Below are 23,425 nucleotides of genomic sequence, written 5' to 3'. Positions count from 1 at the left end.
GGTCATCTTATTTTAGCCCCCCCGGGCCAGTGCTCCTCTGAGTGTTGGTCCGAACTAGAGTCCTGTGCAGCGCCCCCTCGGGGAAACTCAAGGTTTGGTTTTAGTTGTATGAAGAGCTCATCTGAGTGTGCCCTGAGAACGAGATATGTGCAGCTCCTATCGGGATTTGTCGGCACATTCGGCGGTGTTGCTGGTCTTGTTTTAACCTGTCGAAGTGTCTTGAAGAACCAAGGTACTGAGTCTGATCGGAACGTCTCGGGAGGAGGTCTATTCCTTCGTTGACCGTGAGAGCTTGTCATGGGTTAAGCTGGGACTCCCCTGCAGGGATTTGAATTTTCGAAAGTCATGCCCGCGGTTATGGGCAGATGGGAATTTGTTAACGTCCGGTTGTAGATAACTTGAACCTTAACTTAATTAAAATGAATCAACAGTGTGAGTTACCGTGATGGCCTCTTCTCGGCAGAGTCCGGGAAGTGGACACGGTGTTGGAGTATTGCTTGCCACAGGTTGCCCTCTTTAGTTATGCGTTCGTGCTTTGCCTCCTCTTCTCGCTCTCTTTTGCGAACAGGATAGCCACCATATATGCTAGTCGCTTGCTGCAGCTCCACACATATTTACCTTGCCTTACCTATAAGCTTAAATAATCTTGATCGCGAGGGTGCGAGATTGCTGAGTCCTTGTGGCTCACAGATTACTATTAAATCCAGATGCAGGGCCTGATGATTCCGCTCCAGGTGACGCGCTTGAGCTCAAGTGGGAGTTCGACGAGGACTCTCAACGATACTATGTGTCTTTCCCTGATGATCAGTAGTGGTGCCCAGTTGGGGTGATCGGGACCGTGTCGCATGTTGTGTTATCTTTTATTTTGGCGCCGTAGTCGGGCCATGAGTGTTTGGATGATGTAATGTTATTTATGTACTTGATTGATGTGGCGAGTGTAAGCCAACTATGTTATCTCCCCTTTTATTATCTATATTACATGGGATGTTGTGATGATTGCCTAACTTGCTACATATGCCTTCAATGCGATTATGCCTCTAAGTCGTGCCTCGACACGTGGGAGATATAGTCGCATCGAGGGTGTTACAGCATAATGCAAGGGTTTTTCGTAACACCGCTGCTACGACGATGATGCTAGTCGCGAAGATAAAAGAGGAGGCCCATCTTTGGGCTATTGCTTGTGCCACGCACTTGAGTATTGTAATGCCGCGAGAGTAGATATTTGTCTCCCACTTTGCGGTTATTTGTCTTAAACCTTCTCCCTTAATCAATGAATATGGTAAATCTTTTGCCTTGTTTTAAAAAAATCCACAGGAAACCTGTTAGGCCTCAAATCTGCAAAGATAAACTACGATAATTTCACCTCAAAAAAATGCATCAAATTGGGAAGCCAGGAGCCAGAGATAACGATGGGGTTAGAGATGTCACCTAGTCCTAGGAGGCAAGTATGAGATTGTTAGAGGACGGCGCGAATCGAACACTAGAGACAGCGCCGGCGCCGGCCGCCAGCCCACGCCTTGTCGTCGCACAGTCTTAGAAAGGCCTGCCTGCCGACGCGACGTGTTGGCCAGCTGGCCACTGCGAGGAAGAGGTTGCCGCGTGACCCGGCGTTGTAGCTCCTATTTGTCTTGCCCGGGCGCCACAATAGAAGATGGACTTGCAGTGCAAAAATAGAAGAAAAAAATAGTCCTTAGCCGTCATATCATGGATGGATGGCATGGGTTCTCATGGAGGGATCCCAGGCCACTTTTTTTGCGAGAAGATTACGATTTCATAGATAGTTCGATCTTACAGAAAAGCTTAGAAAATAGTAGATAATACAAAGGAGTCCTTCTGAGCTCTAGCATCGTCGGCATCCCGAAAGAGAGGAATACGCGCTGCCGCCTGCGCTCGTCCATGCGCCTTGGATCGACGAAATCATCCCCATGGCAACCGGAAAGTCCTCACTCACCGCCTCTAGAGAGGTAACGCCCAGGAACATCGGCTCCGCCGCGAACCACCATGTCGTCATCTTCGAGATCTTCACATCCCTGATCCGCCGCCCCGCGAGATCTGACTGGGGAAGGAAGCACAACACAAATCCGTTGATTCGCGAGTGCTGGGGAAGCAGGTGCACCACCACGGAGCTCCATCGAGCATCGGAGTCGAAGGGGACGCGCACATGCAACAAAAACCACACCAGCGACTCCATCACCTCCTCATCGCCGCCATTACAGCCGCGAGACGAGGACCCCCCGCCCTCCCGCCGCCAAAGCGGCAGACGGAGGGCGAGGGATCCGGCGCAACAGCGGCGTTGAGGTGGGTCGACTGGGAGATGTAAAAAGCCGCCCCTCTTCTTCGGACGGGAGAGGGAGAGAAACGTCCAGACTCGTCTCAACACGATCCCAGGCCACTTAAATGGACATTTTATGAAGAAAAAAACCTAGTGACAGTTAGATATAAACAAAACTTTGCAATAACCACCTCAAATACTTCATCTCCCTCTCCAATCATTCTGTCCAGCGACCATTTATCGTACATCTGCGCATCGATGATGCCCACAACCCTTTTAGTCTTATAAAACGTTGCACGCATCTATTGCATAAAATCATGTAGGGAGTATATTTCAGTGCATTAGTGGATTGTACAACATCACTAACTATGCAAGGAAGTTGTACATGTTTGTCCCTAAGGAGGGGTTGGTCTAGGAGGCTTGTTACCGCTGAGGAGGGGATCACGTTTGGAGAAGAAGGATGTGAGATGCAAAGTAACCAGAACCGAGGGGCCTTTTAGCTAATTTTCTGTACAAATCGCTCGGCCATAATCTGTACTATTCATCTTCAACCAGAAGGCCCAGATTGATTTTTCTATTCTTTCACATGAAGCACAGTTTCTATTCTAGTGTTTCCCGGCAGGGAGGGGGACAGGATCATGTTCGACTAGGTTACGGAACCAGCCACCGACCATTGGACAGACTCCGGATCAAGTACATATCATGTGATTGCTAATTCAATTCGATCAAAACAGATACATATTACTACTAGTATAAATATAAGGGGTGGGTTGTGAAAAGAAAGAAATCACCTCAAGAATCGAATCTACACCAGGGCACCAAGAAATTGTAATTTAATATCGATCTTGTTGAGCGCATCGACGTGCACAGCGGAGTGGGAGCAGGGGGAGCACTTGTTCAAGATCTCCGACTACAGCATTCACACGGGCATGGGCGTCGGCTGCTACATCGAGTCGTCATGGTTCACTGTTGGCGGCCATTACTGGTGCCTCCATTATTACCCGGACGGGTCTACGGAAGATGGCAAGGACGACATAGTGGTCGCTCTGGAGCTGATGGAGCTGGACCAGAAGGCATTCAAGGCACGGGTATCCTTCACAATCAGCTTGTTCCACTGTACAACTAAGCGGTTTTCTCTTTCTTTGTCGGTGGCCCTGTCGGCCAATCTTCCCAATCCAGACTACTTTGTCACGCACAATATAAACAGAGGCGAGATGGAAGCATCGGGCTATGTTGTTGACGATCGTCTCACTATCAAATGCGCCTTGACTGTCATCAAGGAGCCATATGTTATCGAGGAGGAGGCCCATGTTGAGGAGGAGGCGCCACCGTCCGAAATCATGGACCAACTCGGGAAGCTGCTAGAGGCAAAGGAGGGTGTGGATGTGACACTCGAGGTTCAAGGAGTGAAATTTCCAGCCCACAAGCTCGTGCTAGCGATGCGGTCTCCGGTTTTCAAGGCGATGCTCTATGGACCGATGATGGAGAAGGATTCAAGCCGCATCGCCATTAACAACATGCAACCTGATGTCTTCAAGTTTCTGCTCCACTTCATATATAACAATTCATTGCCCGCGGTCATGGGCGACGACTTGCTAGATGAAGACAATAAGAGAGAGGTTACCAGACACCTGCTTGTGGCTGCAGATCACTATGGCATGGAAAGATTGAAGCTTATGTGCGAAAGCATCCTCTGCAAAGACCTCAATGCCGAGTCCCTTGCAACTACATTGGCTTTGGCCAGTCAACATAGTTGTTCTCGGCTACAAGATGCTTGCATTCGATTTATTGCATCATCATCTACTAAAATAGATGATGTGGTGGCAAGCAAAGGGTACAATCGGCTCAAAAGAACTTGTCCGGATACCGTAACGGAGATGTGGGAAAAAGCAAGTAGGCTCTGCAAAACCTAAGGATTGTTACTTTATGCTCATCTTAACTACTCATCCTTTTTTATAAAGAGTACTTACTTTTTTCCCAATAATTCTCCGTGGCCTTCTAGTGCTCACATTTGTTTGATGATATTTTTCTTTTAGAAAAAGGAGGATGACCCCTGGCCTCTGCATCCGGGCGATGCATGCGGTCACTTTATTAATTATTCTCACAAGACCTTACAAAGTCATACAACAATAATACTAAAGCCACCGTCTAGGCAACATCTGTCGCTACTCCTATCCAATTGATGAAGGGACGCTGAAAATCTGGGCCTAATGCCAACCAGACCTCGCAGCCAAACCTAACATCTAAGAGCTGAGGTCTCAACCAGGACGCCTGCTGGGTACGTATGGGGCACCCACCAGTCCAGCGCACTCCTCAACCAGGACGCCTGCCGGGTATGAGGCCGCCGCAGCCATCTGCCACCTATCCATCTTTAGTGACATACTGCTGCATTAACCTTGCCCGGTCTAACTGCCGTCGACGCCACCACGATGCCAGACAACGCCACCATCCTGCGCTCGTCCATCATCACACGCCCACCGGCGACACTCCGCTGCTCCATGCCGCTGAGACCCACCATAGTCGACGTGTCAGATACCACGTCGCTCCTCCTCTTGTCCCCTCCAGCCAACACTTGCTCCAAAACGATGCCCCCAGGAAGGAGAACGACATCGAAAAGTCGCCATCGTCTGATCCGGTATATCCAGATCTAGGGTTTCCCCCAGAACCTTCTGATCAGGTTGACGTGACCTGCAACGACGATGTCTTAAGAAGGGAACGACGTCCGAGACGCCGCCATCGTCTGCCATGATCGCAGTCAAGCATGATTTTCATCGGAAGCCACGTCGTCCCGATCTCGCGGTTGGCTGGAACCGAGCGGAGTCTCGCCATGAAGACGAACGCTGATGTCGGTAAACCGGCGGAAATCCGACGTCTCCTCATTGGTCCCTCCACGTGCCACCGGTTGGCTAAAGGCCACCCCGCGGCGGATCCGATCGGGGTTGGATCCGCAGTCGCCACCGCCACCATCTCCGCGCAGATCAGGCACCCCGTCTTATGGGGCGCTGCCAGCGCCGTCATCCATCGCAAGGTCTCCGCTCCACCGGCAGATGGCGCTTCGGCCACCGCCGCACGACAAGGGATCGCCGCCCCAGCCGCCGCCTTCGGATCCCAGGAGAAGGGCCACCACTGCCGCCTCCGACAGGATCTCGCCGCGTCCACCCGCCCAGGTGCCTTCGGCGTCGGGCCCGCCGCCACCACGGTCCTCACCGGCGGTAGCGGCGGCAGAGGGAAGCGCGAGAGGAGGCCTGCGGCGCTAGGGTTCGGGGGGCCCCTGGCGTCGCCTAGGGGGAGGCGACGCGAGGGGGAGCAACTCCGACTCTAGAAAGATAAAGTGAGGCACGACAACCCCTTGTTTGATGGTATGGAACACGATCGATAAAGGGGTCTACAAACTCCCTCAAAAAAGAAGAAGAAGGGGTCTACAAGCTAAATAGGTCTGGCATCGTTTTATCAAAACCAAACTGTTAGGAATTTCTGGTTTGAGGATTACTGGCTAGACACAGAAATTTGTAAAACACAACTCGTATGCTTTCCTTATAAGGTAATGAACCATGAGATGTTCTAAGTAGCTAGAACGGTGTGCTTTGCCTTTCTCAAGCAGGATTCATTCATGTAAGTTTTTGGCGCAATTTGTTGACCCAATTGGGTGACATGTCGAGCACAAACGCAAAACTGATTCCTCTCAAGAATACACAGGGGCATAGGGCAAATACCCATGAACAATCATATATCATGTCCAACAAAAGCAGGGACTAATTCATTTCAAGACATTACATGCTCAAAACTACCAGCCCGTGAACAATTTAACCCACATCGTGTTTGTACAGGCACAAAGTTTTGCTAGTCTGCCCTTTAGCGCACATATACAATACAAGGATAGATAGAGGTAAAAGACTAAGGTTCGGTCGGGTCCACTCGTGCACATCCTCAGATTCAGCTCTTTGGGTGAAAGCCTAAGGCTCGTCGGGTCAGGCGACGGTATTGGCATCGTCGCTTCCCTCTTTGGGGCGTCGCCTTGAAGAGCACTGGATCCCATTTACGCACTCCATGGGTTGAACGCTCGTGGCATTGCGGTCGGCTGGTGCCCGTCCGGTGATGTGTTGTTCTGCACAACTTTCTGTGTGGCAACGATAGCGGCTTCGGGCGGAGTTGGGTTGCAACTGTGTTTTGATAGCTAGTCTCATTCGGCGTGTTCGAGGGGTTGTCGTGCCTCACTTTGTCTTTCTAGAGTTGAAGCTGCTCTGAGGCGGGGCCCTTGCGGGAACGATAACGCAAGACGGGTGGTCGATTCCGGCGCTGGCTCAACGCAGGCCCAGCGCTTTCCCCCTGCAATGCTCGTCGTCAGAGTCAGAGCTGCCTGGTCACCGGCGCGTGCGGTGGACTGCTTGGCATCGACCGACGCATGCCTCGACACTCGTTTGTGGTGAGGGCTTCATCGGTGGACGTTGATGGCGGAGTTGGAGTCGCCCTTGCGGAGGTGTGATGACGATGACAGCAGATTGCTACCTCGACGACGCTTCTCGCTTGGACGGGTGTGTGTGTGTGTGTGTGTTCTTGTGTGGGTTGCCAGATCACCCTGTGTGTCCTGTGTGGGCATGTTTTAACGATTTTCGCCCAGATTTTCATTAATTAACCAGGCAATTCTCTTCTTCTTTATTAATAAGAGGCAAAACTTTTGCCGCCGCTTCAAAAAAATAGATAGAGGTAAACCAAAATTAATGTTCTGATGTGAGCCTGTCAAGAAGATACGAATGAATAGACAACATCGAGACCTTATTGGATGGCATACAAGCTCTGTCCCGGCATTATTTCCTGGCAGCTGCTACTCGTCAGCCGGCTGATCTTAGGAAAAGATCAGACGCCTGACCAGCCAGGCAGCCATTGATTTGAGCCTATAGAATTTGATTTGGGCCGCTTGATTCCCTGGTACAATTGCACCATCATTTCCATCCCCCATGCCACATGTCTCCTCGCAGTGTTTCCAGCCACCAACCCAGCATCCCTGCTGCCCTTGAAGCACCGCCGATGCTCCATTGCTCTGGTGGTGATGCTCCGGCGGCTCAGCGATGCTCTGTCGCAAGTGATGCTCGGGCAATGCTTCGATGACCTGGCGATGCTCCATTGCAGCGTCAATTATGCTCCGGCGATGCTCCGACGGCCAGAGAAGCTCCACTGCAGCATCGGTGATGTTTCGGAGGCCCGACGATTCTCCAATGCAGCACCGGGATGCTCCGACGGCCCGAGAAGCTCCACCGTAGCACCGATGATGTTTTGGAGGCCCAACGGTGCTCCAATGCAGTGTCGGCTATGCTCCGACTGCCCGAGAAGCTCCATTGCAGCACCGATGATGTTTCGATGGCCTAACGAATGCTCCATTGCAGCAGTGGTAATGCTTCATTGTTGATGCTCTGAGCGCTCGGTGATGCTTCAAGTCTCTTCCCACCTCACTCACCACTCAGTGTCATAGCAACCAACAATAAGCTCGCCCACCACGCGTTCCCTTCCCCGCAACGGTCACAGCGTCCATGGCCAGTCCGCAACAGCCGCTCGGCGGCCCCTTGCAGGATCGTCGATCCCCATCACAACGGCCGCCTGACACACCCTTGGCTAGCAGCAATCACCTAAGACTGCCCTGGATTTTTCTCAGCAATTGTACGGAACCGGCTTTGTTGAAAGCCGTGTTGATAATAATCTATCAGTAGAATCTTCATAATCCATTGTTGAGGCTCTGCGAGGAGAAAACACAGATCACAAAAAAATTTGTTGTATGAACCAAGCAACAACAGCAGTAGACCGATTGGATAAAAACCACACTATCTTTGCATTGGCCACTACTTGATGAAACAACATTGCTAGATAAAATACCACTACCTCTACATTAGTACATTTGCATGTTACCAATAAAACAAAAAACACCACCATGGATATAAAACCCCACTACATGCATGTCATCCATTAGCCACTGCACATTGATAACAAAAAATGCGCAGATGCTGATAAGAAAAAACACTCACCAGCAAAGGGTGTACAGTCTTTCTGCTGCAAGAGTATTAACCTATGTAATTGTGAGTCAATACCAAAGTTAACAACAAAGCCCAATTGGCAAAGTAGTTTGCAGTTCAGATAGGCCTGAAAAATGATGTTGGTGATAGAGAGAACCGAAGATTGCTCATGTGGTCATGGATTCTTGTTTTATCCAATGCTCCCTGTTCTGATTGGTCCACTTCTGGTGCCAATAGCGGGATCAGAGTGGACAGTCAACTGGTGCTACATTTGATATTCCTCTGTGATCCTGGATGAGAGTGAACATTTCATTAGCAGCAAAAATTTCAAGAATAACAAAGAAGCCTACTTCTCTAAACAAACTGCATCGAACATGTATAAACTTCAATGAAGAATAGACATAGCCATGAAAATTACTCACCACATCCCCAAAATTGTGTATAGCTGTATTAGTTGGCAAAGTTTTACAAGTTTGATTGCGGGTATTTTAAAATGATTGCTATTTTGAAATGTAGAGAAAACTGTGTAAATTTCTGTTCACACAATAAAATTTGCTATAACTGCTCAAAAGTACAGAGTCACCAATTAAGTGGTAAGTGCTAAGCAGGCTAACCGAACTGCCAGACCACTACAACAGTGCAACACACATTAAGTTGACAACTTAACATACTACAATAGTAGTACATTTAAAGTAACCCAATGCACATAAGCAACATGGAATTCCTGAAGGGAAAATGCATAGAATCATAGCTCTGATGTAACTGTTTAAGCTTACTTGAACTACTATAGTTGTTAGAGGCAACAGGGGTGAGCATGTTGCAGCCCCCTGCACCAGTGTCTTGGGCAACTTGGCAAAATCATCTTTCATGGGTATCTCATCAACACATGTGGAGCATACGTGGAAATATAGAAAGTATAGCATGTCAGTGGTACTGCCAATAGGAAATTTGCACTGCATTGAAATGACTAGCACATCTCATTGTCAGTCCAAGCAACCTGGATAATAATCAATTAAACATGACTTCAAATATTTGTGTTTGTGTATCTTGTGCAACAACAGCTTGAGCTGGACTTCCCTCTAGCAGCAAACATACAAAAGAGGCCTGCTGGTGAAACAAAGCTACTAATAAATCATTATCACGTTATCTAGCGCACCATGCATGTAAGTGGAAGCCTCATTTTTTGACAAAAGGAGTCCTATAAAATGAACAAAAACCACTAGAGTCCGTTTTGCAATGAAACACCGCTCCCTAGTTGTGTAGAATCAAGCCCATGACTAGAAAAATGAAAACAGAAGGCACAACCCAGTCTGGAGAACAACATTGTTGCTCTGAAAAAATAAACAAAAAACCCACTAGTATGTGCTGCAATGAAGCACCACTCCTAGTTTGGAGAACAACTTTCTTACCGCTGCCTACAGCTGCTGCTCTGAAAATGAACAAAAAAGACTAGGTTGTGCTGCAATGAAGCACCACTCCCAGTCTGGAGAACAACAATCCTGATGCTGTGAAGCCCCGTATCTGTCACGACCCAAGCACATACAGAGGATGAGCAACCAGATCAGTATCGATTTTGGATCAAGAAAAGAGATTGAGGTGAGAATCAGCAACAAGGGGGTGAGATACAGATAGCAGGAAGGTGAGGAACAAGAGCAAGAGGATGAGGATGAGATGCTTCAGACGTTTCAATCGTTCGTTGCCTCCTCTGTCTAGCTTCTCCTCCTTTATAAGCCTTCTGCCTATTTGCGTAGCTGGGCCAAACCCATTCCATTGGGAAGGCCCTGGATAAGAAGAGGGTCATGGCCCTTGGGGCATGACATTCTCGCCCCCTTAAAACACGGCTTGACCTCCAGCCGGTGAGGCGGTACCAAAGAACAGAAAAACCACCTGGGTTCCATGGCCGACGGAGCTTTGTATCTCTCTTGTCTGATAGACATCCAACATCATAACCAACCTTTGAACTTCTATGTCCAAACTTGATCCTTGTCTTAATCGTTTCCCGACCATGAAGATTCATAATTCTAAGATCCCACTATGGTGCAGCAGAAAGCTCAAGTCCATGACCAATAGAATCTGCAGCGGCATATGGTGAAGAGGAGTTGTTGTGAATACCAAACTGCTTTGTACCAGTTTTAGTTGCACTCCTAATGCCCGGATCCTACAGCCTTAGCCCACACAAGAATTGGCAAAAATAGTTTAATCGTGGTTCCTTTTCAGCTGACAACGCCGTGGACATAGTTCCTAAGATAGTAAAGTCCGATCCATGACCAAGAGAGCATCTCACCACGGGAACAGACAAGCACGCGATCCACTCGATCAGAGTACCAAGGTAATGAACATACCATATATCCATGAGCATTAACATCTGTCTACTTGCATCGGCATGCAGATCAATAGAAAATGTGACGAGAACACTATAGTCCCAATATGTAGGAACACATTCTCTCATTGGAACAACACAAGGATTGTACGAAGTATCAAAAATGTTGGTGACCACCGACAGAAGAATATATCATTGAATACACTTGAAACCGTTAATGATTTCCCATGCAGGTACCAATTGGAGGTGTTCAGAATAATATAGAGGAGCAACCAACAATTTCTCAGTGTTGCCCTCAAGGAAGTTAGATAAGCTGGTAAGGATATGCACTACAACAAATATCTTCCATGGAAAGTGAAAGTGAATAATGTGGTGAGGTCCTCTAGTAAATACTTCATTTCCTTTTGCATATAGTGATGTGACTCCAACAATTGAATACACCTCTCTGGGCTGAACTTTTATGTCAACACAAGGTAGAAATGTTGTAAGATGTGACAACCATCTGATATGTGACTCCAGGAAGTGTAAATACAACCAATCTTTTGAAAAATCAAGCATCATCCCACTCATGTGTTGAACCACATAAAGGGCACTCAGGAACTGATAAACAACAATTGAGGGAAATGAAATTCCATATCCTCTATGGTGTATCAGCTCAAATACCAAGAGGAGAAAGCTTGTCCTGTCATGGGTCCCCTCACGGCCAACACATACACCCAGGAAAGGGAGGTGTATGCGAAGCACATAACCAAAAAGTAGAGTTTGAGGATCCCATGTTCTTGGGGTTATGTTCGGACTGACACTCACCATTTCATACAACTTCAGGATTGCCAGTTCTAGATTTACGACATGTGAATAACACCCAGCCGCTACTCTATGAAGCTCGAGGACAACCACCATCAAGTGCTTTTCAGTGTAATTGTTGAAGATATTGCTTGCCCCAGCCTTCCTCCAAACTAAGACATGAACCAGATTAGGCATCTAAAAGCCATCATGTTGTAGTTTGTTCATTACGCCTCCACTGCTTTTACTCATCCATGGATTGGGCCATGGTTTCAACTCAGTCAAGTCTGAAGTCGGATGTACCGCAAATAATAACTGACAACCCTTCACTCCAGGATTCCACCCAGGGTCTGCTAGAACCTCGATCTTGTTGAACCGAGCCTCACTTTTCCAGTTGCTAGAAATTGTCGTTTAGAGATTTGCAATGGATACCTTCTCTAACATCTGCATTAGCCTGCGCTCTTTAAATAAGTATACCAAACATTTCTACAACTCCATTTTTCTGCCCTTGCTCGGGGGGGAGCCATGGTGACTTCCAAATCAAATGGACTTGATTTACGAGGATAGGAAACCATATCATTCTTTTAGTGTTGTATTTGAAGGTACCACCATATTCTATACCATACAGAGGTGGTGGCCAATTTTGCAAGCAAGTTGTATCCCTTGGGAGAAGTACTATGTTGGCAGTAGAAAATGCCACTGCAGGTGACAGCCTTCCATTGGAATCATATCTTTGGTCATAAGTTTGCAAGAAATAGCCAACTCCACCAGTTTTATTACTCACATATTCCACTAGAATGCCACTTAACAAACCTTGTGCTTTCTGTTTCAAAATCAATGTGACATCACTAGCGCTCATGCGCTTCAGATAATTTGATCGATGAGATGAACGGCACTGCTGCAGATATGCATATTGGTACTGCCAATGACCACCGGGCCCTCCAATATAATAGAACTCACACCAGAAACTTTTTAGTGCAGGAAGTACTTGTAAATAATGTCCATCTAAAGAACTAGTCCGATGCAAGACCAAACTAGCAACACAACAATTGAGATCCTCATGCGGTTGACATGTAGATGGTTTCCCAAATATACCAGTTACCGGACGTGGATCTTGAGGATTGGTTGATTTCGAATGCCATTTAAATGATGGCCATGGTATTGGACGTAGCATTTGTCCTTGTTGCTTTGATGAGGTTAGCGCGGCCTCTGGAGGAGCTGTCGAGAATGGGGCCACACTCCCCATGACGAGGGGCACCTCCACATAAGCATATGCTAGACCAACATCAAGCTCACAACAGGTGATGGTGCAACAACACTGATGGCTTCAATGTCGAGGGTCTCTTCGCACACAACGAAGGCTGTGGTCTCAGGAAAGATGTTGACGGTGGCGTTACCACTCGGGCACTCTGTCGAACATGTGATAGGCATCGGTATAGTAGGGCTATTTTTGTCCATGGCGGTGACATCATGGTCTGCACCGCACTCCACTCAGGCACCGAGATCAGGGAATGCGCCCGCGAGCATGAGGGTGTGAACTCCATGGTCGTCGTCAAGTCTCTCTGCAGCCATCGTAGCCTCCTACATGATTTCATCCTCCCTTATCCGGGCTAGGGATCGATGAAGCACCGGTGATGCTTGATGGTGATCGTGACCACATAAAATATTGGATATCTTCCCGCAAACCCTCGATGTACTGGTGGACGAAGCTCTTGATGCTCAGGTTGGGGTTGAGATCCAGCACGCGAGGTACACATTCCGAGAACGCCGGCATGTACTTGACCATGGTTTCTGTCTGCTTCTGCTCGAGCAGCGAGCACAAGCACAGGTTGTACTCCGATGACACGTCGTGACTTTCGAGGAGGCATGCATGCTCATAGATGCACCGGCCATGCATAGCGAGAGTCCACTCTGCCCCACATCTTGATCGAAGCTGAACCACCGACCACACACGGTTGATTCTCTGGAACAGGGATATCTTCACTACACCATACACTGTAAACACTTGCTACAACGTCTCCTCAGTGAATGGTAGTACACATGGTGCACTGTGATGTGGAGAACGTCGCCGGTGAACAACTCCTGGTAGCTCGACATTTCGTCGAACACCTTGTAGGCAGGAAGTGGGTGGTGACTTTTCTTGGTTATGGATACCAAATTATCATGACCCAAACACAACACATGCGTACACCGGCGTCGCCGCCGGCTGAGATGGATGGCAAGGCAGCCAACAAGCAGAGGCGGCTTGAGCCAACCCGCATCCAATGAGCCTGGACTCCATCAGCAGACTTAACAGCGACATGCTCCTCGTCATCATCGGCCTCCTCCCCACCAAATCTGCCGTGCGGTCCACCCTGCTCTCCCGGCAGTGGCGCCCCCTCTGGCACCGCGTCCTCCTAAACCTCACCGTCGATAGCTGCCTCTGCGATAGGGATTGCAAACGCATGGCCGCAGTCTCCAAGATCCTTTAATCGCACCCTAGGCCAGCCAGACACCTTGACATCCGCATGTTCAGTACCAACTGCAAGGTCCAAGCCAAGTTCGATGGGTGGTTCTTATCCCCCGCCCTAGATCAGCTCGAGGAGCTCAGGTTTGAAGCTGGACGATGTCGCTATCTGCCGCCGTCCGCGCTCCGCTTCATGCCAACACTGCGCCGCGCGAGCTTCAGCTCCTGCTATTTTCTACAGATTAATGCCACGCCCGCCCTTCTTATCCCTCAACTCAAGAAGCTCGACCTCTTCGACGTTGGCATATCGAAGAAGGCCGTGGAGCACCTGCTCCACAACTGTACTGCGCTCGAGTACCTAAGTCTTCGGCAGATCCACGGGTTTATTAGCCTCCACATCGCCTTGACGAATCTCCGATGGAGTTATGTGTCTTGCTGGCCCTGCAACAAGACATCAATTGGGAAGAGATCACTCCAGCTGTTCCATGTTATGGTCATTGAGAATGTGCCTTTCCTTGAGAGATTGCTTGTATTTGATCTAGAAGGTCCAACAAAAGTCAGGGTTATTGACACGCCGAAATTAACAACGTTGGTGTATCTGCCAAATTCTCCAAACTCTTTATTGGATCCGTAATCGTTCAGGTACAACACTCATCTTCTTCTCCGTCTTCTTGAAATTCACATTTTTAAATTTCTTCTTGATGTATTTACGACAGTCATCCAGAAAATAATTCACACAAGCTTGACCCAGTCTGTGCGCACAGTGAGGATCTTGGCAATAAAATCTATCGGTCCCAATCTGGATCAAGTTGTTGGATTCCTTACATGCTTTCCGTGCACAGAGAAGCTACTCATCGAGGTGAAACTTCTTTCCTATTAGTAAACGGTAATCACAACATAGCTCAATTTTTTCGTAATTTTCTCAAATTACGATGATAAGTGTAGTGTTCAAAACTGCATGTACACACTGCAGCGAAAGAAATGTTTTTAGTATTTTTTTCTCACGTGATCACCTGCATCGTTTCTTGTTGTACTACTAGTAGCCTAGGCTAGTCATAGTGGCAAGTAACTTAGACTAGTAACTCTATGGTTACCCTAAGAGCAAGTACTACCTCCGTCCTGGTTTACTCTTCCTATTTTGTAGTACTATCAAAATTTGACCACAGATGTAACTGACAAAATGTTAATGCATGTCACTAAAAAATATATCATTGGATTCGTATTTGAACATAATTTGAAATTGTATAATTTTTGGTGACATGCATTGGCATTTTCTTAGGTAAATCTATGGTCAAAATTTTACACTAAATACGAGGTAGTACAAAAGTGGGCTATAACGGCCCTCCACTATGTAGGCCAAAACACGTGCCAAATTCACTTGTGATGCATTTGGCATCGATGCCCCTCCATTGCTCACCTGGTGCCCCAATCTGGATCACCTACTTTGCTCCGGTGCCAAATTAACTCATGCAATGAAAAAACACTTGCGTGGGAGAGGGAGAGGACTGAGGCAATAAAAACACTTATTTGGGAGAGTGAGAGGTTGGTGTAGTTGGTTTGATTGATTTGTTTATACATGTGGGTCTGTGTGCACAGCGGTGCCAACTCTCTCACATCTCTAGAGCGGTGCCAAAATCTTTTGATTTGACATCGATGCGTATTATGTGGCATACTTTTGAGAAATATGGCAATGGACACATAGTGGAAGGCAACAAATGCCCAAGCTCTTCACATGATCCTAGGTAAGTGAGAGGGGAGAGAGAGAGAGAGAGAGAGAAAATACACTAGCCGGCCAACCCTATCGTATGGGCGAATGATATTGGTACCTCTTGATGACACGACAATCTTATATAGCCAGCTGCTCTAATATGTTCTCTCGTTTTGCAGATAAAAAGACCCGAAAGTGAAAAATGTGCTGCACTATAACAATTTCAACGAATGCCTTGATCTTCATACAGAAATCAATTTGATCGACTACCGAGACAGCACATCTGAAATTAAATTGGCCAGGTTCTTTGTTCTGGAGGCAAGTGTGCTCAAGGTAATGAGGTTTGACATTCTCTGGCGTAACAATGAATGGCGTGCTGATCACCGCAAGCATCTAAGCCTAAATGACAAAGTCTCCGCGGAAGCTGAATTTGTTTTTGAAACATCAAGTCGCCAGAGACTCAAAAATTTATTTGCCCATTAGTGACTTGTCAGGGCGGTGGATTTTAGTTTGTACGGTAATGTTGCATCCACCTAATGTAACGGAAGTTCTTACAGAAACTTTTTAATAATTCCCTCTTTGTAGGTGCAACATTACTCCTAACATTTGTAATATCAGTTTGAAACTTGTAATATTACCGTGTCCTATTCCTGCACTTTCAAAATCCTGTGAATCAAAGAGGCCCTGAGTTGGTGATGATGGTGTGCCTGTCATCTTTCACCAATAGCCATCGGATCTAGATCTGACGCATACAAAGCAAACTTCTGCAGTTTTGCAAAAAGATGCCCACACTTGTTCCCTATTTACAAACAACTCCTTGTCTCTCACAATCAGCCTTATCTCCTTCCCACCACATCTAGAAGGCCATGGAACAATCTGGCGCGATGGCCGCTGCCGGCGCCATCGATCCCCAATCTTGGTGTTCCGTGCAATGCACGGGCATCTTACTCATACTCTGTAAGAAAAGAGTAGAGATACCCGTGGCAACGCGGGTCGAACACGGCTAGTTGTAAGTAAGTTAGCTATAGAGCCATGATGATAGTGACTGCACACGGTGAGGCTGACTTTGGTATGCCGAACACGGCGCCTACACTCAGGTTTCATCTCCGGCACAGGGTCTTGTCACTTCACTGTGAGGAGTAATTTGACCAGCGGGTAGTACAATACTAGTACTACATTGGTAGTACTACTACCAGTCTAGCATCACCGTCTAGATTTAGTAGTACTGCCACATCAGTTTGGATTTAGTATTTGACTAGCAATATCCAGTAATGCATGTCAATAAAAATATACTACTCCCTTTGTAAATAAATACATGGAGTATTGTTTTATTCAGTTTTGAACATAGTTTCCGATGATATTATACACTCTCCCTTCCGGTAGATGGCTCAAATCTTAAGTCTCATCAATCAGACTACTATTGTACTCACCGAGCGCTCAGTTTGGTAAGCTACCAATTTTTTTTGCAATCAAAGACTATTATTGTACTTCCTCTGTACTGGTGCATTAGTCACGTTACGAAAACCAAATAATTCGAAAACTTTTAGGCACAGTACATTAACTACCCACCTCATTCCCTTTTTTGCCACGAAAAAAGAAATCACCCAATAGGAGACATGGGGTGCGTATGCATTCAATGAATTGAGACTATAGCACGACATTTTTTGTTACATGCATTAACATTTTATTAGTTAAATCAAAGATAAAAACTTGACGCAAAATGCAAAGGGGGCCAATAAATCAGTAAACATCAAAGTTCTCTTGTTTTGCCCCAACTTGGTCTCGGTGAGATGACTATATTGCACCGGCACGGAGGGAGAGCCGAGGAGTAGATGGCCAACACACACGTGAATGCAAGTATGCAACGCAGTCTGCACTTCTCATATATAGGCTCCCCGCCAGTCCAATCTATACGAAATCATACGCACCTACGCACCCTAACCAAGGGCAAAAGTGATCACTCCAATCGCAAGATCAGTTGACTAGATGCTAGACCCATGGAGACGATGAGCGCGAGCATCAGCCGGCTGTGCTAGATAGTCCATGACGCGGCCTGCGGCCCGACACGGAGGAACATCTCCAAGTCGTGCTTGAGGCCGCCAGGGCGAGAGGCCTCTTGGACGGCAACTTCGTCTTCTTGTTTGTCAAGGTCCAAGTCGTGCTTGAGGCCGCCAGGGCGAGAGGCCTCTTGGACGACAACTTCATCTCCTTGTTTGTCAAGGTCCTCGTCGGCTTCCTCGACAAATTCACCATTCTCAAGAAGCTCATGAACGACCTTGACATATGCCTCCAGCCCATGTGCCCAGGCTCTGCGATGCCCGCCACCCTCAACAGCCTCTATAGTGACAACCTCTTCGACGCACTGGTGACCCTACAACCACTACTAATAAAAAGGCTACTAGCAGCATGGGTAAAATGGCTCCTAGCTGCGCGGGTACCCGCGCAACCAGCATCGCGCTACAGCTAATAGTTAGTAGTAGCGTGTGCCACCCATGCTATTCTATTTCGTGCCCGCGCTACTAGTAACGAAATAGTAGTAGTGTATCCATACTACCAATGCTACTAGTATCCTAAATACTAGTAGCGAGCAGTTTTTTCCATCCTACTACTAACTTATTGAAAATTAAAATAAAATAAAATCAATCAATTCCATTCTATCACACAATTGCAGTATCTACTATCACAGTTCCTCATTGTAGAGGCAACTCGTATATAATTCATATCTTTTACACAAGTAAGAGTGTAAACATAATGTTGTGTGTGTCAGCTACCTACGTAAGTGGTTCTTGCCATGCAAATTCAAAACTTTACCACTACTTCTAGAGGTCAGAGATTGAGACACGTTGTTATGGTCCGATCCAAAAATTGGCTCACTCGTCAATGCGTGGCGCCTTCCCGGCCTGATCTCGCGGCCTGCAACTGCGACGAAACACAGCGAGCAGCCTCGACTAGCCACACTTGACCGATGGCAGCCGCCGCCTTGAGTTGTGACGTCGTCACGTCCCTCGCCCTAGCCATCAGCTCAAGCAGGCCCCGGTCGATGTCGGCCTCGTGTAACGCCACCAGCAGATGGAGGAAGCCATCGTACACATGGCCCTGTAAACATAATGTTGTGTGTGTCAGCTACCTACGTAAGTGGTTCTTGCCATGCAAATTCAAAACTTTACCACTACTTCTAGAGGTCAGAGATTGAGACACGTTGTTATGGTCCGATCCAAAAATTGGCTCACTCGTCAATGCGTGGCGCCTTCCCGGCCTGATCTCGCGGCCTGCAACTGCGACGAAACACAGCGGGCAGCCTCGACTAGCCACACTTGACCGATGGCAGCCGCCGCCTTGAGTTGTGACGTCGTCACGTCCCTCGCTCTAGCCATCAGCTCAAGCAGGCCCCGGTCGATGTCGGCCTCGTGTAACGCCACCAGCAGATGGAGGAAGCCATCGTACACATGGCCCGCACCCTGAAATCCGAACACCATTAAGAGTCAGATTCAGAATTGACCACATACCAAATCAAGTCTATCTGAAATGTTGATCATCTCTCGGGCTCGGGGTGTCTGATCGACTGCTTACCCGTGTGCTGGGGTGCCAGAGGTAGATGACGAGCAGCAGCTTCGCCTCTCCGTACATCAGCAGCCACGACACCATCCAGTCCACGAACCTCTCGACGACCATCGACATCGCCACCAGAACCCTACAGCATTACCAACAAAGGTTCAGAAACTTCAGATTCTTCAGAAGAATGACACGGAAAAATAATGCGGTGCATGTCGATGAAAAAGACAATCAGTGAAAAAGATAAGGAGCATACTAACCCCTTCAGGCAGTGAAAATATAATGTAGAGCAGTAAAAGTGGAACATGGCTCAACATTTGCATTGATAGGGACAAATATATAATTGGGGATCCACTAGGTAAATAAATAATTCTCGTAAATCAACAATATTATCTGCATTTAACATAATGTAAATAGTGTCCAACATCCTTGAGGAAAACCCAAACATTGCTACCTTCTTCAGGGCTCGAGCATGAACTGATGCGCTCTGCTTCTTGTACATACGGCTGTGTTGCACCGGTGTTTATGCAAGGTGGTCAGTGTTAAAATAACACTTAATTTACTATGAGAGGGGATGGAATGCCTGAATTCACAATACTAACCTGATTGACCACCTGTTGCCGCACAAATCTATGGTGTTCAGGAGTTCGGTAAAATTGATGAGACAATGCCCGAAACTGCTTAAAAGGATGATCCAGAAAGAGATAAGTACTTGTAGAGCAGGTCTGTACTAATGATAATAAATATACTATTCTCAAAAAGTAAACAGAAAACTGAATCCGGTAGGTAGACCTGACAATTTCTGTCTCCATTAACCTTGAGCTCAACCATATCTGCATCGTCTAATCTAGACAGTGACAGAAAATAGGATGGGCGAGCTCAAAATCTATATCAAATTGATCTAAAGTTAGCATTCCTTTTCAAGAAAAAAGTACGTCGTCTCAATTTGGACAAACAAAAGTATGGTGGGGAAGTCCCAGACCCCCCCCCCCCCTCTACGCGTGAACAAGATGGGATCAAGGAGAATGTCAGGAGAAGACAAAGGATTATAGTTATTCCAGATCGGATGAGGTGCAAGCATCAGTTCCTTCCAATTACAACACTTTTTTTTCTGGCGAAATAACACTCATGGAAGATATAGCAAGTGTGCCCATCAAACTTGCTACAGTGCTATTCTTCTTCTTAGCCACCTGCCCACATTTTAATGATCGGAAACAATGATGAATAGTATCCTGATATTGAATTAACGACAATCTCTCGCACACTCAAAAAAATACTAGATTAGCAAGATGCAAGTATCTTATACATGTAAATGCCACTAATATTTCCTTCAAAAATACTAATTTAGTAGAGCTCCACAGCAGATCACAAACTTTACTGCTGATTCTTTCATGTCCATTCTGACATTGAGTAAGATGGATGCATGTCCAGCGACAAAATACCGTCAGCTCCATCAAAACTGCCGACGTTTGTTCAGGAACACAAACCTCATTTACTTGAGAATGTAGGATGACCCATACATAGGTATAAAAATGCAGCAAAAACGTTGTTCACAGATACTACTTCTCTGGCAGTAATGCAGAAACAAGTTAAGGAGGATGTTTCAGCTGTTTAGAAACATGACCACCCTTGCAAAGCCAAAACTCTTTTCAGGTCCTTGGCCGAAAACAATGCTGCTAGAAAAATTACTGGCTAGTTTGTACAAGTACGCGATAAGTTTCATTTTATGAAACTAAACTTTAATCACAGATCAATGCTGACAGAGAAAACTACAGAAGCGTCAGAAGTATGAGAAAATCATAGTGGCGAGCATACCGGTTGACCTTTCTTAAACATCATACATACGCTATGTGTATGCAAAGAAGTCTAACTGGCAACTTAACTTCTCATACTTCTGTATATAGCTAAAAGGACAGTTAAGTTACCAACACAAGCACGTGCAATCTTCAGCCATCAAACACTGTCTCGGGCCAATCACAAGAAGAATATTTAACCTCGCCACCGGCGACAGCCGTCTGAGACGGCGTGCAGTGCCATTACAAAACATCCACTTGCAGGCTGGCAGGCAGGAGGATAATCTTGTTTCAGATACTACGTTTGATGCATCGTGCAAGCACTCACATGGTTTTCACCCAGGACGAGGAAGAAAGTGTTTAATTTTTCAGTTTCGTTAGTCATGGTATTTGCTTTTTACGTTCAACCATGCCATCCCGGTGGTGCCTGTAAATGTATTGAACCATTTGCAAGTTTTGTTTTGAGCTACGTACCAATTATACATTCATACAGACTAGCACATATCCAAAAAATAGAGAGCAAACAAGTTGTAACAGAGGATGAAACAGATTTGAATAGAGCGGGCATCAAGTGAAGGGGAAGGGGAAGGAGTGGGTACCTACATATTCCAACAGAGGCCAGGAGTCTTGGAGGCCGACGTCGCCGTTGTTGTTGCCTGCCACCGCGCTGAGCCTGCTGACGCCGGAGGTCGCCGCCGCCATGGACGGAAGGAGGGACGGACGGCAAGCAGCGGTGGTGGTAAGGTGGGAGACTCGCTGCGCCACTGCCAGCAGCCGCAGCACGAGGCGGCCGGTGTTGGAGGAAGGTGGCACCACGTAGTTGCCTGTCGAGGCCGCCGCGACGAGCACCGCCCTACCCCTCCTCCGCCACTCCGGCGCCACGGCCACGTGCACGCGGCTACGGGCGCTGCCCTCCCCCGTCCCCCTCCCTCCTCCCTCTTCCTCTTCCTACAGTGCCTGCCTACACGCTGCAATCGGGGCGGATTCCCCATGGCAGGCTCAGGCCGCGGCTTGATCCTGGCGGGTCGGACCTCCATGGAGGAGACGACGACGGCGACCATGGTGGTCGCAGCCTAGGTCGACGATGGCGCGGCGGTGGGTTTGGGGAATTGGCGAAGAATGTGGAGTGTGTGTGCAGATTCGTGGGGCGGCGGCAGCGAGGAGGGGAGCTCGATTTGGACGAGATGGGGATTTCAGGTTGTTAAAAAGCCCAGTACTTACTAGTACCGCGAGTTTTTCCCCCTCGCTCTACTATGGCGTATCGCGAGGTGTATAAACCCATGCTACTAGTAAGCGTCTATGTATAAACTTTTTTCAAGTAGTGGACTGCCCGCCATCGCGTCGGAAAATGTCCATTTCGAGGTTGCGCTCGCCGCGCAGTGCTTGGTGCAACAAAACACCATCGACATAATCACTCATGTCTACACGCAAATCGTCCACAAGGACTACTACGTGCAAGAAAAGGACGTTAGGACACTGGACTTCTTGGACCACATGGCAACCTTGAACGGCATTGTTCAGAAGCACGTTGAGTTCGTCGCCAACGCCGTTCCTCCTCACACGTCGGTTGGTGACCCGGCGCACTAGGACGTGAGGATGTCGTTGATGGATCCGTATGTATCTTTATCTTTTCGTCAAATCCATGTAGTAGTATATTGTATTACTAGTAATTATCTAACCATTTACATCAACTTCATAATTTTCGTATGTACTCCATGCATAAACCGCGCTAGAACCAAAATTCTCATTACTCTAGGGAATATCGTTATTTCTATCTGTCGGTCGCGCCATGAAGCAGAACCAAATTTTACAAGTCACAAGTTCAAAAGGAAAAACCTGCCGTGTTCGTGTCGCACCCCCACACGGTTGGTCCGGCACGCCACTCAAGGGGGAATGCGTGTTGTCTTACATATTCACTTACAAGTGGGACCGCAGTTGAGCAAACCGACTATCTGAAAACGCCCACCCCGCCCATCGCGTGATGGCTGACAAAATAGGAGGGAGAAGAGATGGCTGTAACACGGACTCCAAGAAAATTGGTGTCAGATGGGACTCATGTGGGTGGCATGTGCCATACTGCTAGACGTGAATGCTAGTTATGGCCCATGCCACCCCACTATATCGAGGTGCTGGTTACGCAGAGCGAACACATTATCTCTCCAAGAGTACGATACACCACTAGTACTACTCACATTGTCACGAAATTTCCTGGAGTCCGTGCTCCGCCCTCCTCTCTCTCTTCTCAGCCAGCTAGCAGACGCGTGGAGCCCATCGACTGTTTGCTCACATGCAGTCCCATATGTCTGTGAAAACATAAGATGACCCACTGAACCTGCACATCTTTCACCTCGACGTGCTGGTGATGAAAAAAAATCCAATAAAGATCTTTGGTGGCCATTTTTGGAGTTACTCAAGAGTAAGATTCTATTTACAGTTTAACCCAAGATGCACATCATGTGGCTTCAACTAGCACTCCATTTTCTTGCATGACACAACCTGGATACTGGGTGTTCCACGTGTCGGTAAAAGGAGGAAGAACTTGACTAAAT

The 23,425-nt window shown here is 47.4% G+C and overlaps 2 protein-coding genes across 5 annotated transcripts; one reads left to right on the top strand and one right to left on the bottom strand.

Annotated features, from left to right (window-relative positions):
* Positions 1-3,201: 3,201 nt before the first annotated feature.
* Positions 3,202-4,185, top strand: LOC125506934 (BTB/POZ and MATH domain-containing protein 2-like). Its single transcript, XM_048671640.1, has one exon. The coding sequence runs from the start codon at positions 3,202-3,204 to the stop codon at positions 4,183-4,185; it is 984 nt and encodes a 327-aa protein (XP_048527597.1).
* A 2,790-nt stretch (positions 4,186-6,975) lies between these two features.
* LOC125508447 lies at positions 6,976-22,127 on the bottom strand. 4 transcript variants are annotated; one of them, XR_007283485.1, is made up of 7 exons: positions 21,480-22,127; positions 19,686-19,760; positions 19,102-19,222; positions 18,762-18,989; positions 18,406-18,627; positions 8,287-8,564; positions 6,976-8,000 (listed from the first exon to the last, which is right to left on the bottom strand). XR_007283485.1 is itself a non-coding variant. In XM_048673159.1 (5 exons), exons 1-4 carry the CDS (start codon positions 21,935-21,937, stop codon positions 18,765-18,767), a joined length of 879 nt encoding a protein of 292 aa, XP_048529116.1. In that variant the 5' UTR covers positions 21,938-22,127; the 3' UTR covers positions 18,207-18,627; positions 18,762-18,764. The 4 variants fall into 4 exon arrangements, 2 of the variants coding, with proteins under 2 accessions (XP_048529116.1, XP_048529117.1); XR_007283484.1 differs by lacking the exons at positions 6,976-8,000; positions 8,287-8,564 and having other exon boundaries at positions 18,207-18,627; positions 18,699-18,989; XM_048673159.1 differs by lacking the exons at positions 6,976-8,000; positions 8,287-8,564 and having other exon boundaries at positions 18,207-18,627.
* Positions 22,128-23,425: the final 1,298 nt, after the last annotated feature.

The sequence above is a fragment of the Triticum urartu genome, chromosome 5 (assembly GCF_003073215.2).
Source record: "Triticum urartu cultivar G1812 chromosome 5, Tu2.1, whole genome shotgun sequence".
NCBI classification, from domain to species: Eukaryota; Viridiplantae; Streptophyta; class Magnoliopsida; order Poales; family Poaceae; genus Triticum; species Triticum urartu.
This window is presented reverse-complemented; position numbering and strand designations above follow the sequence as displayed.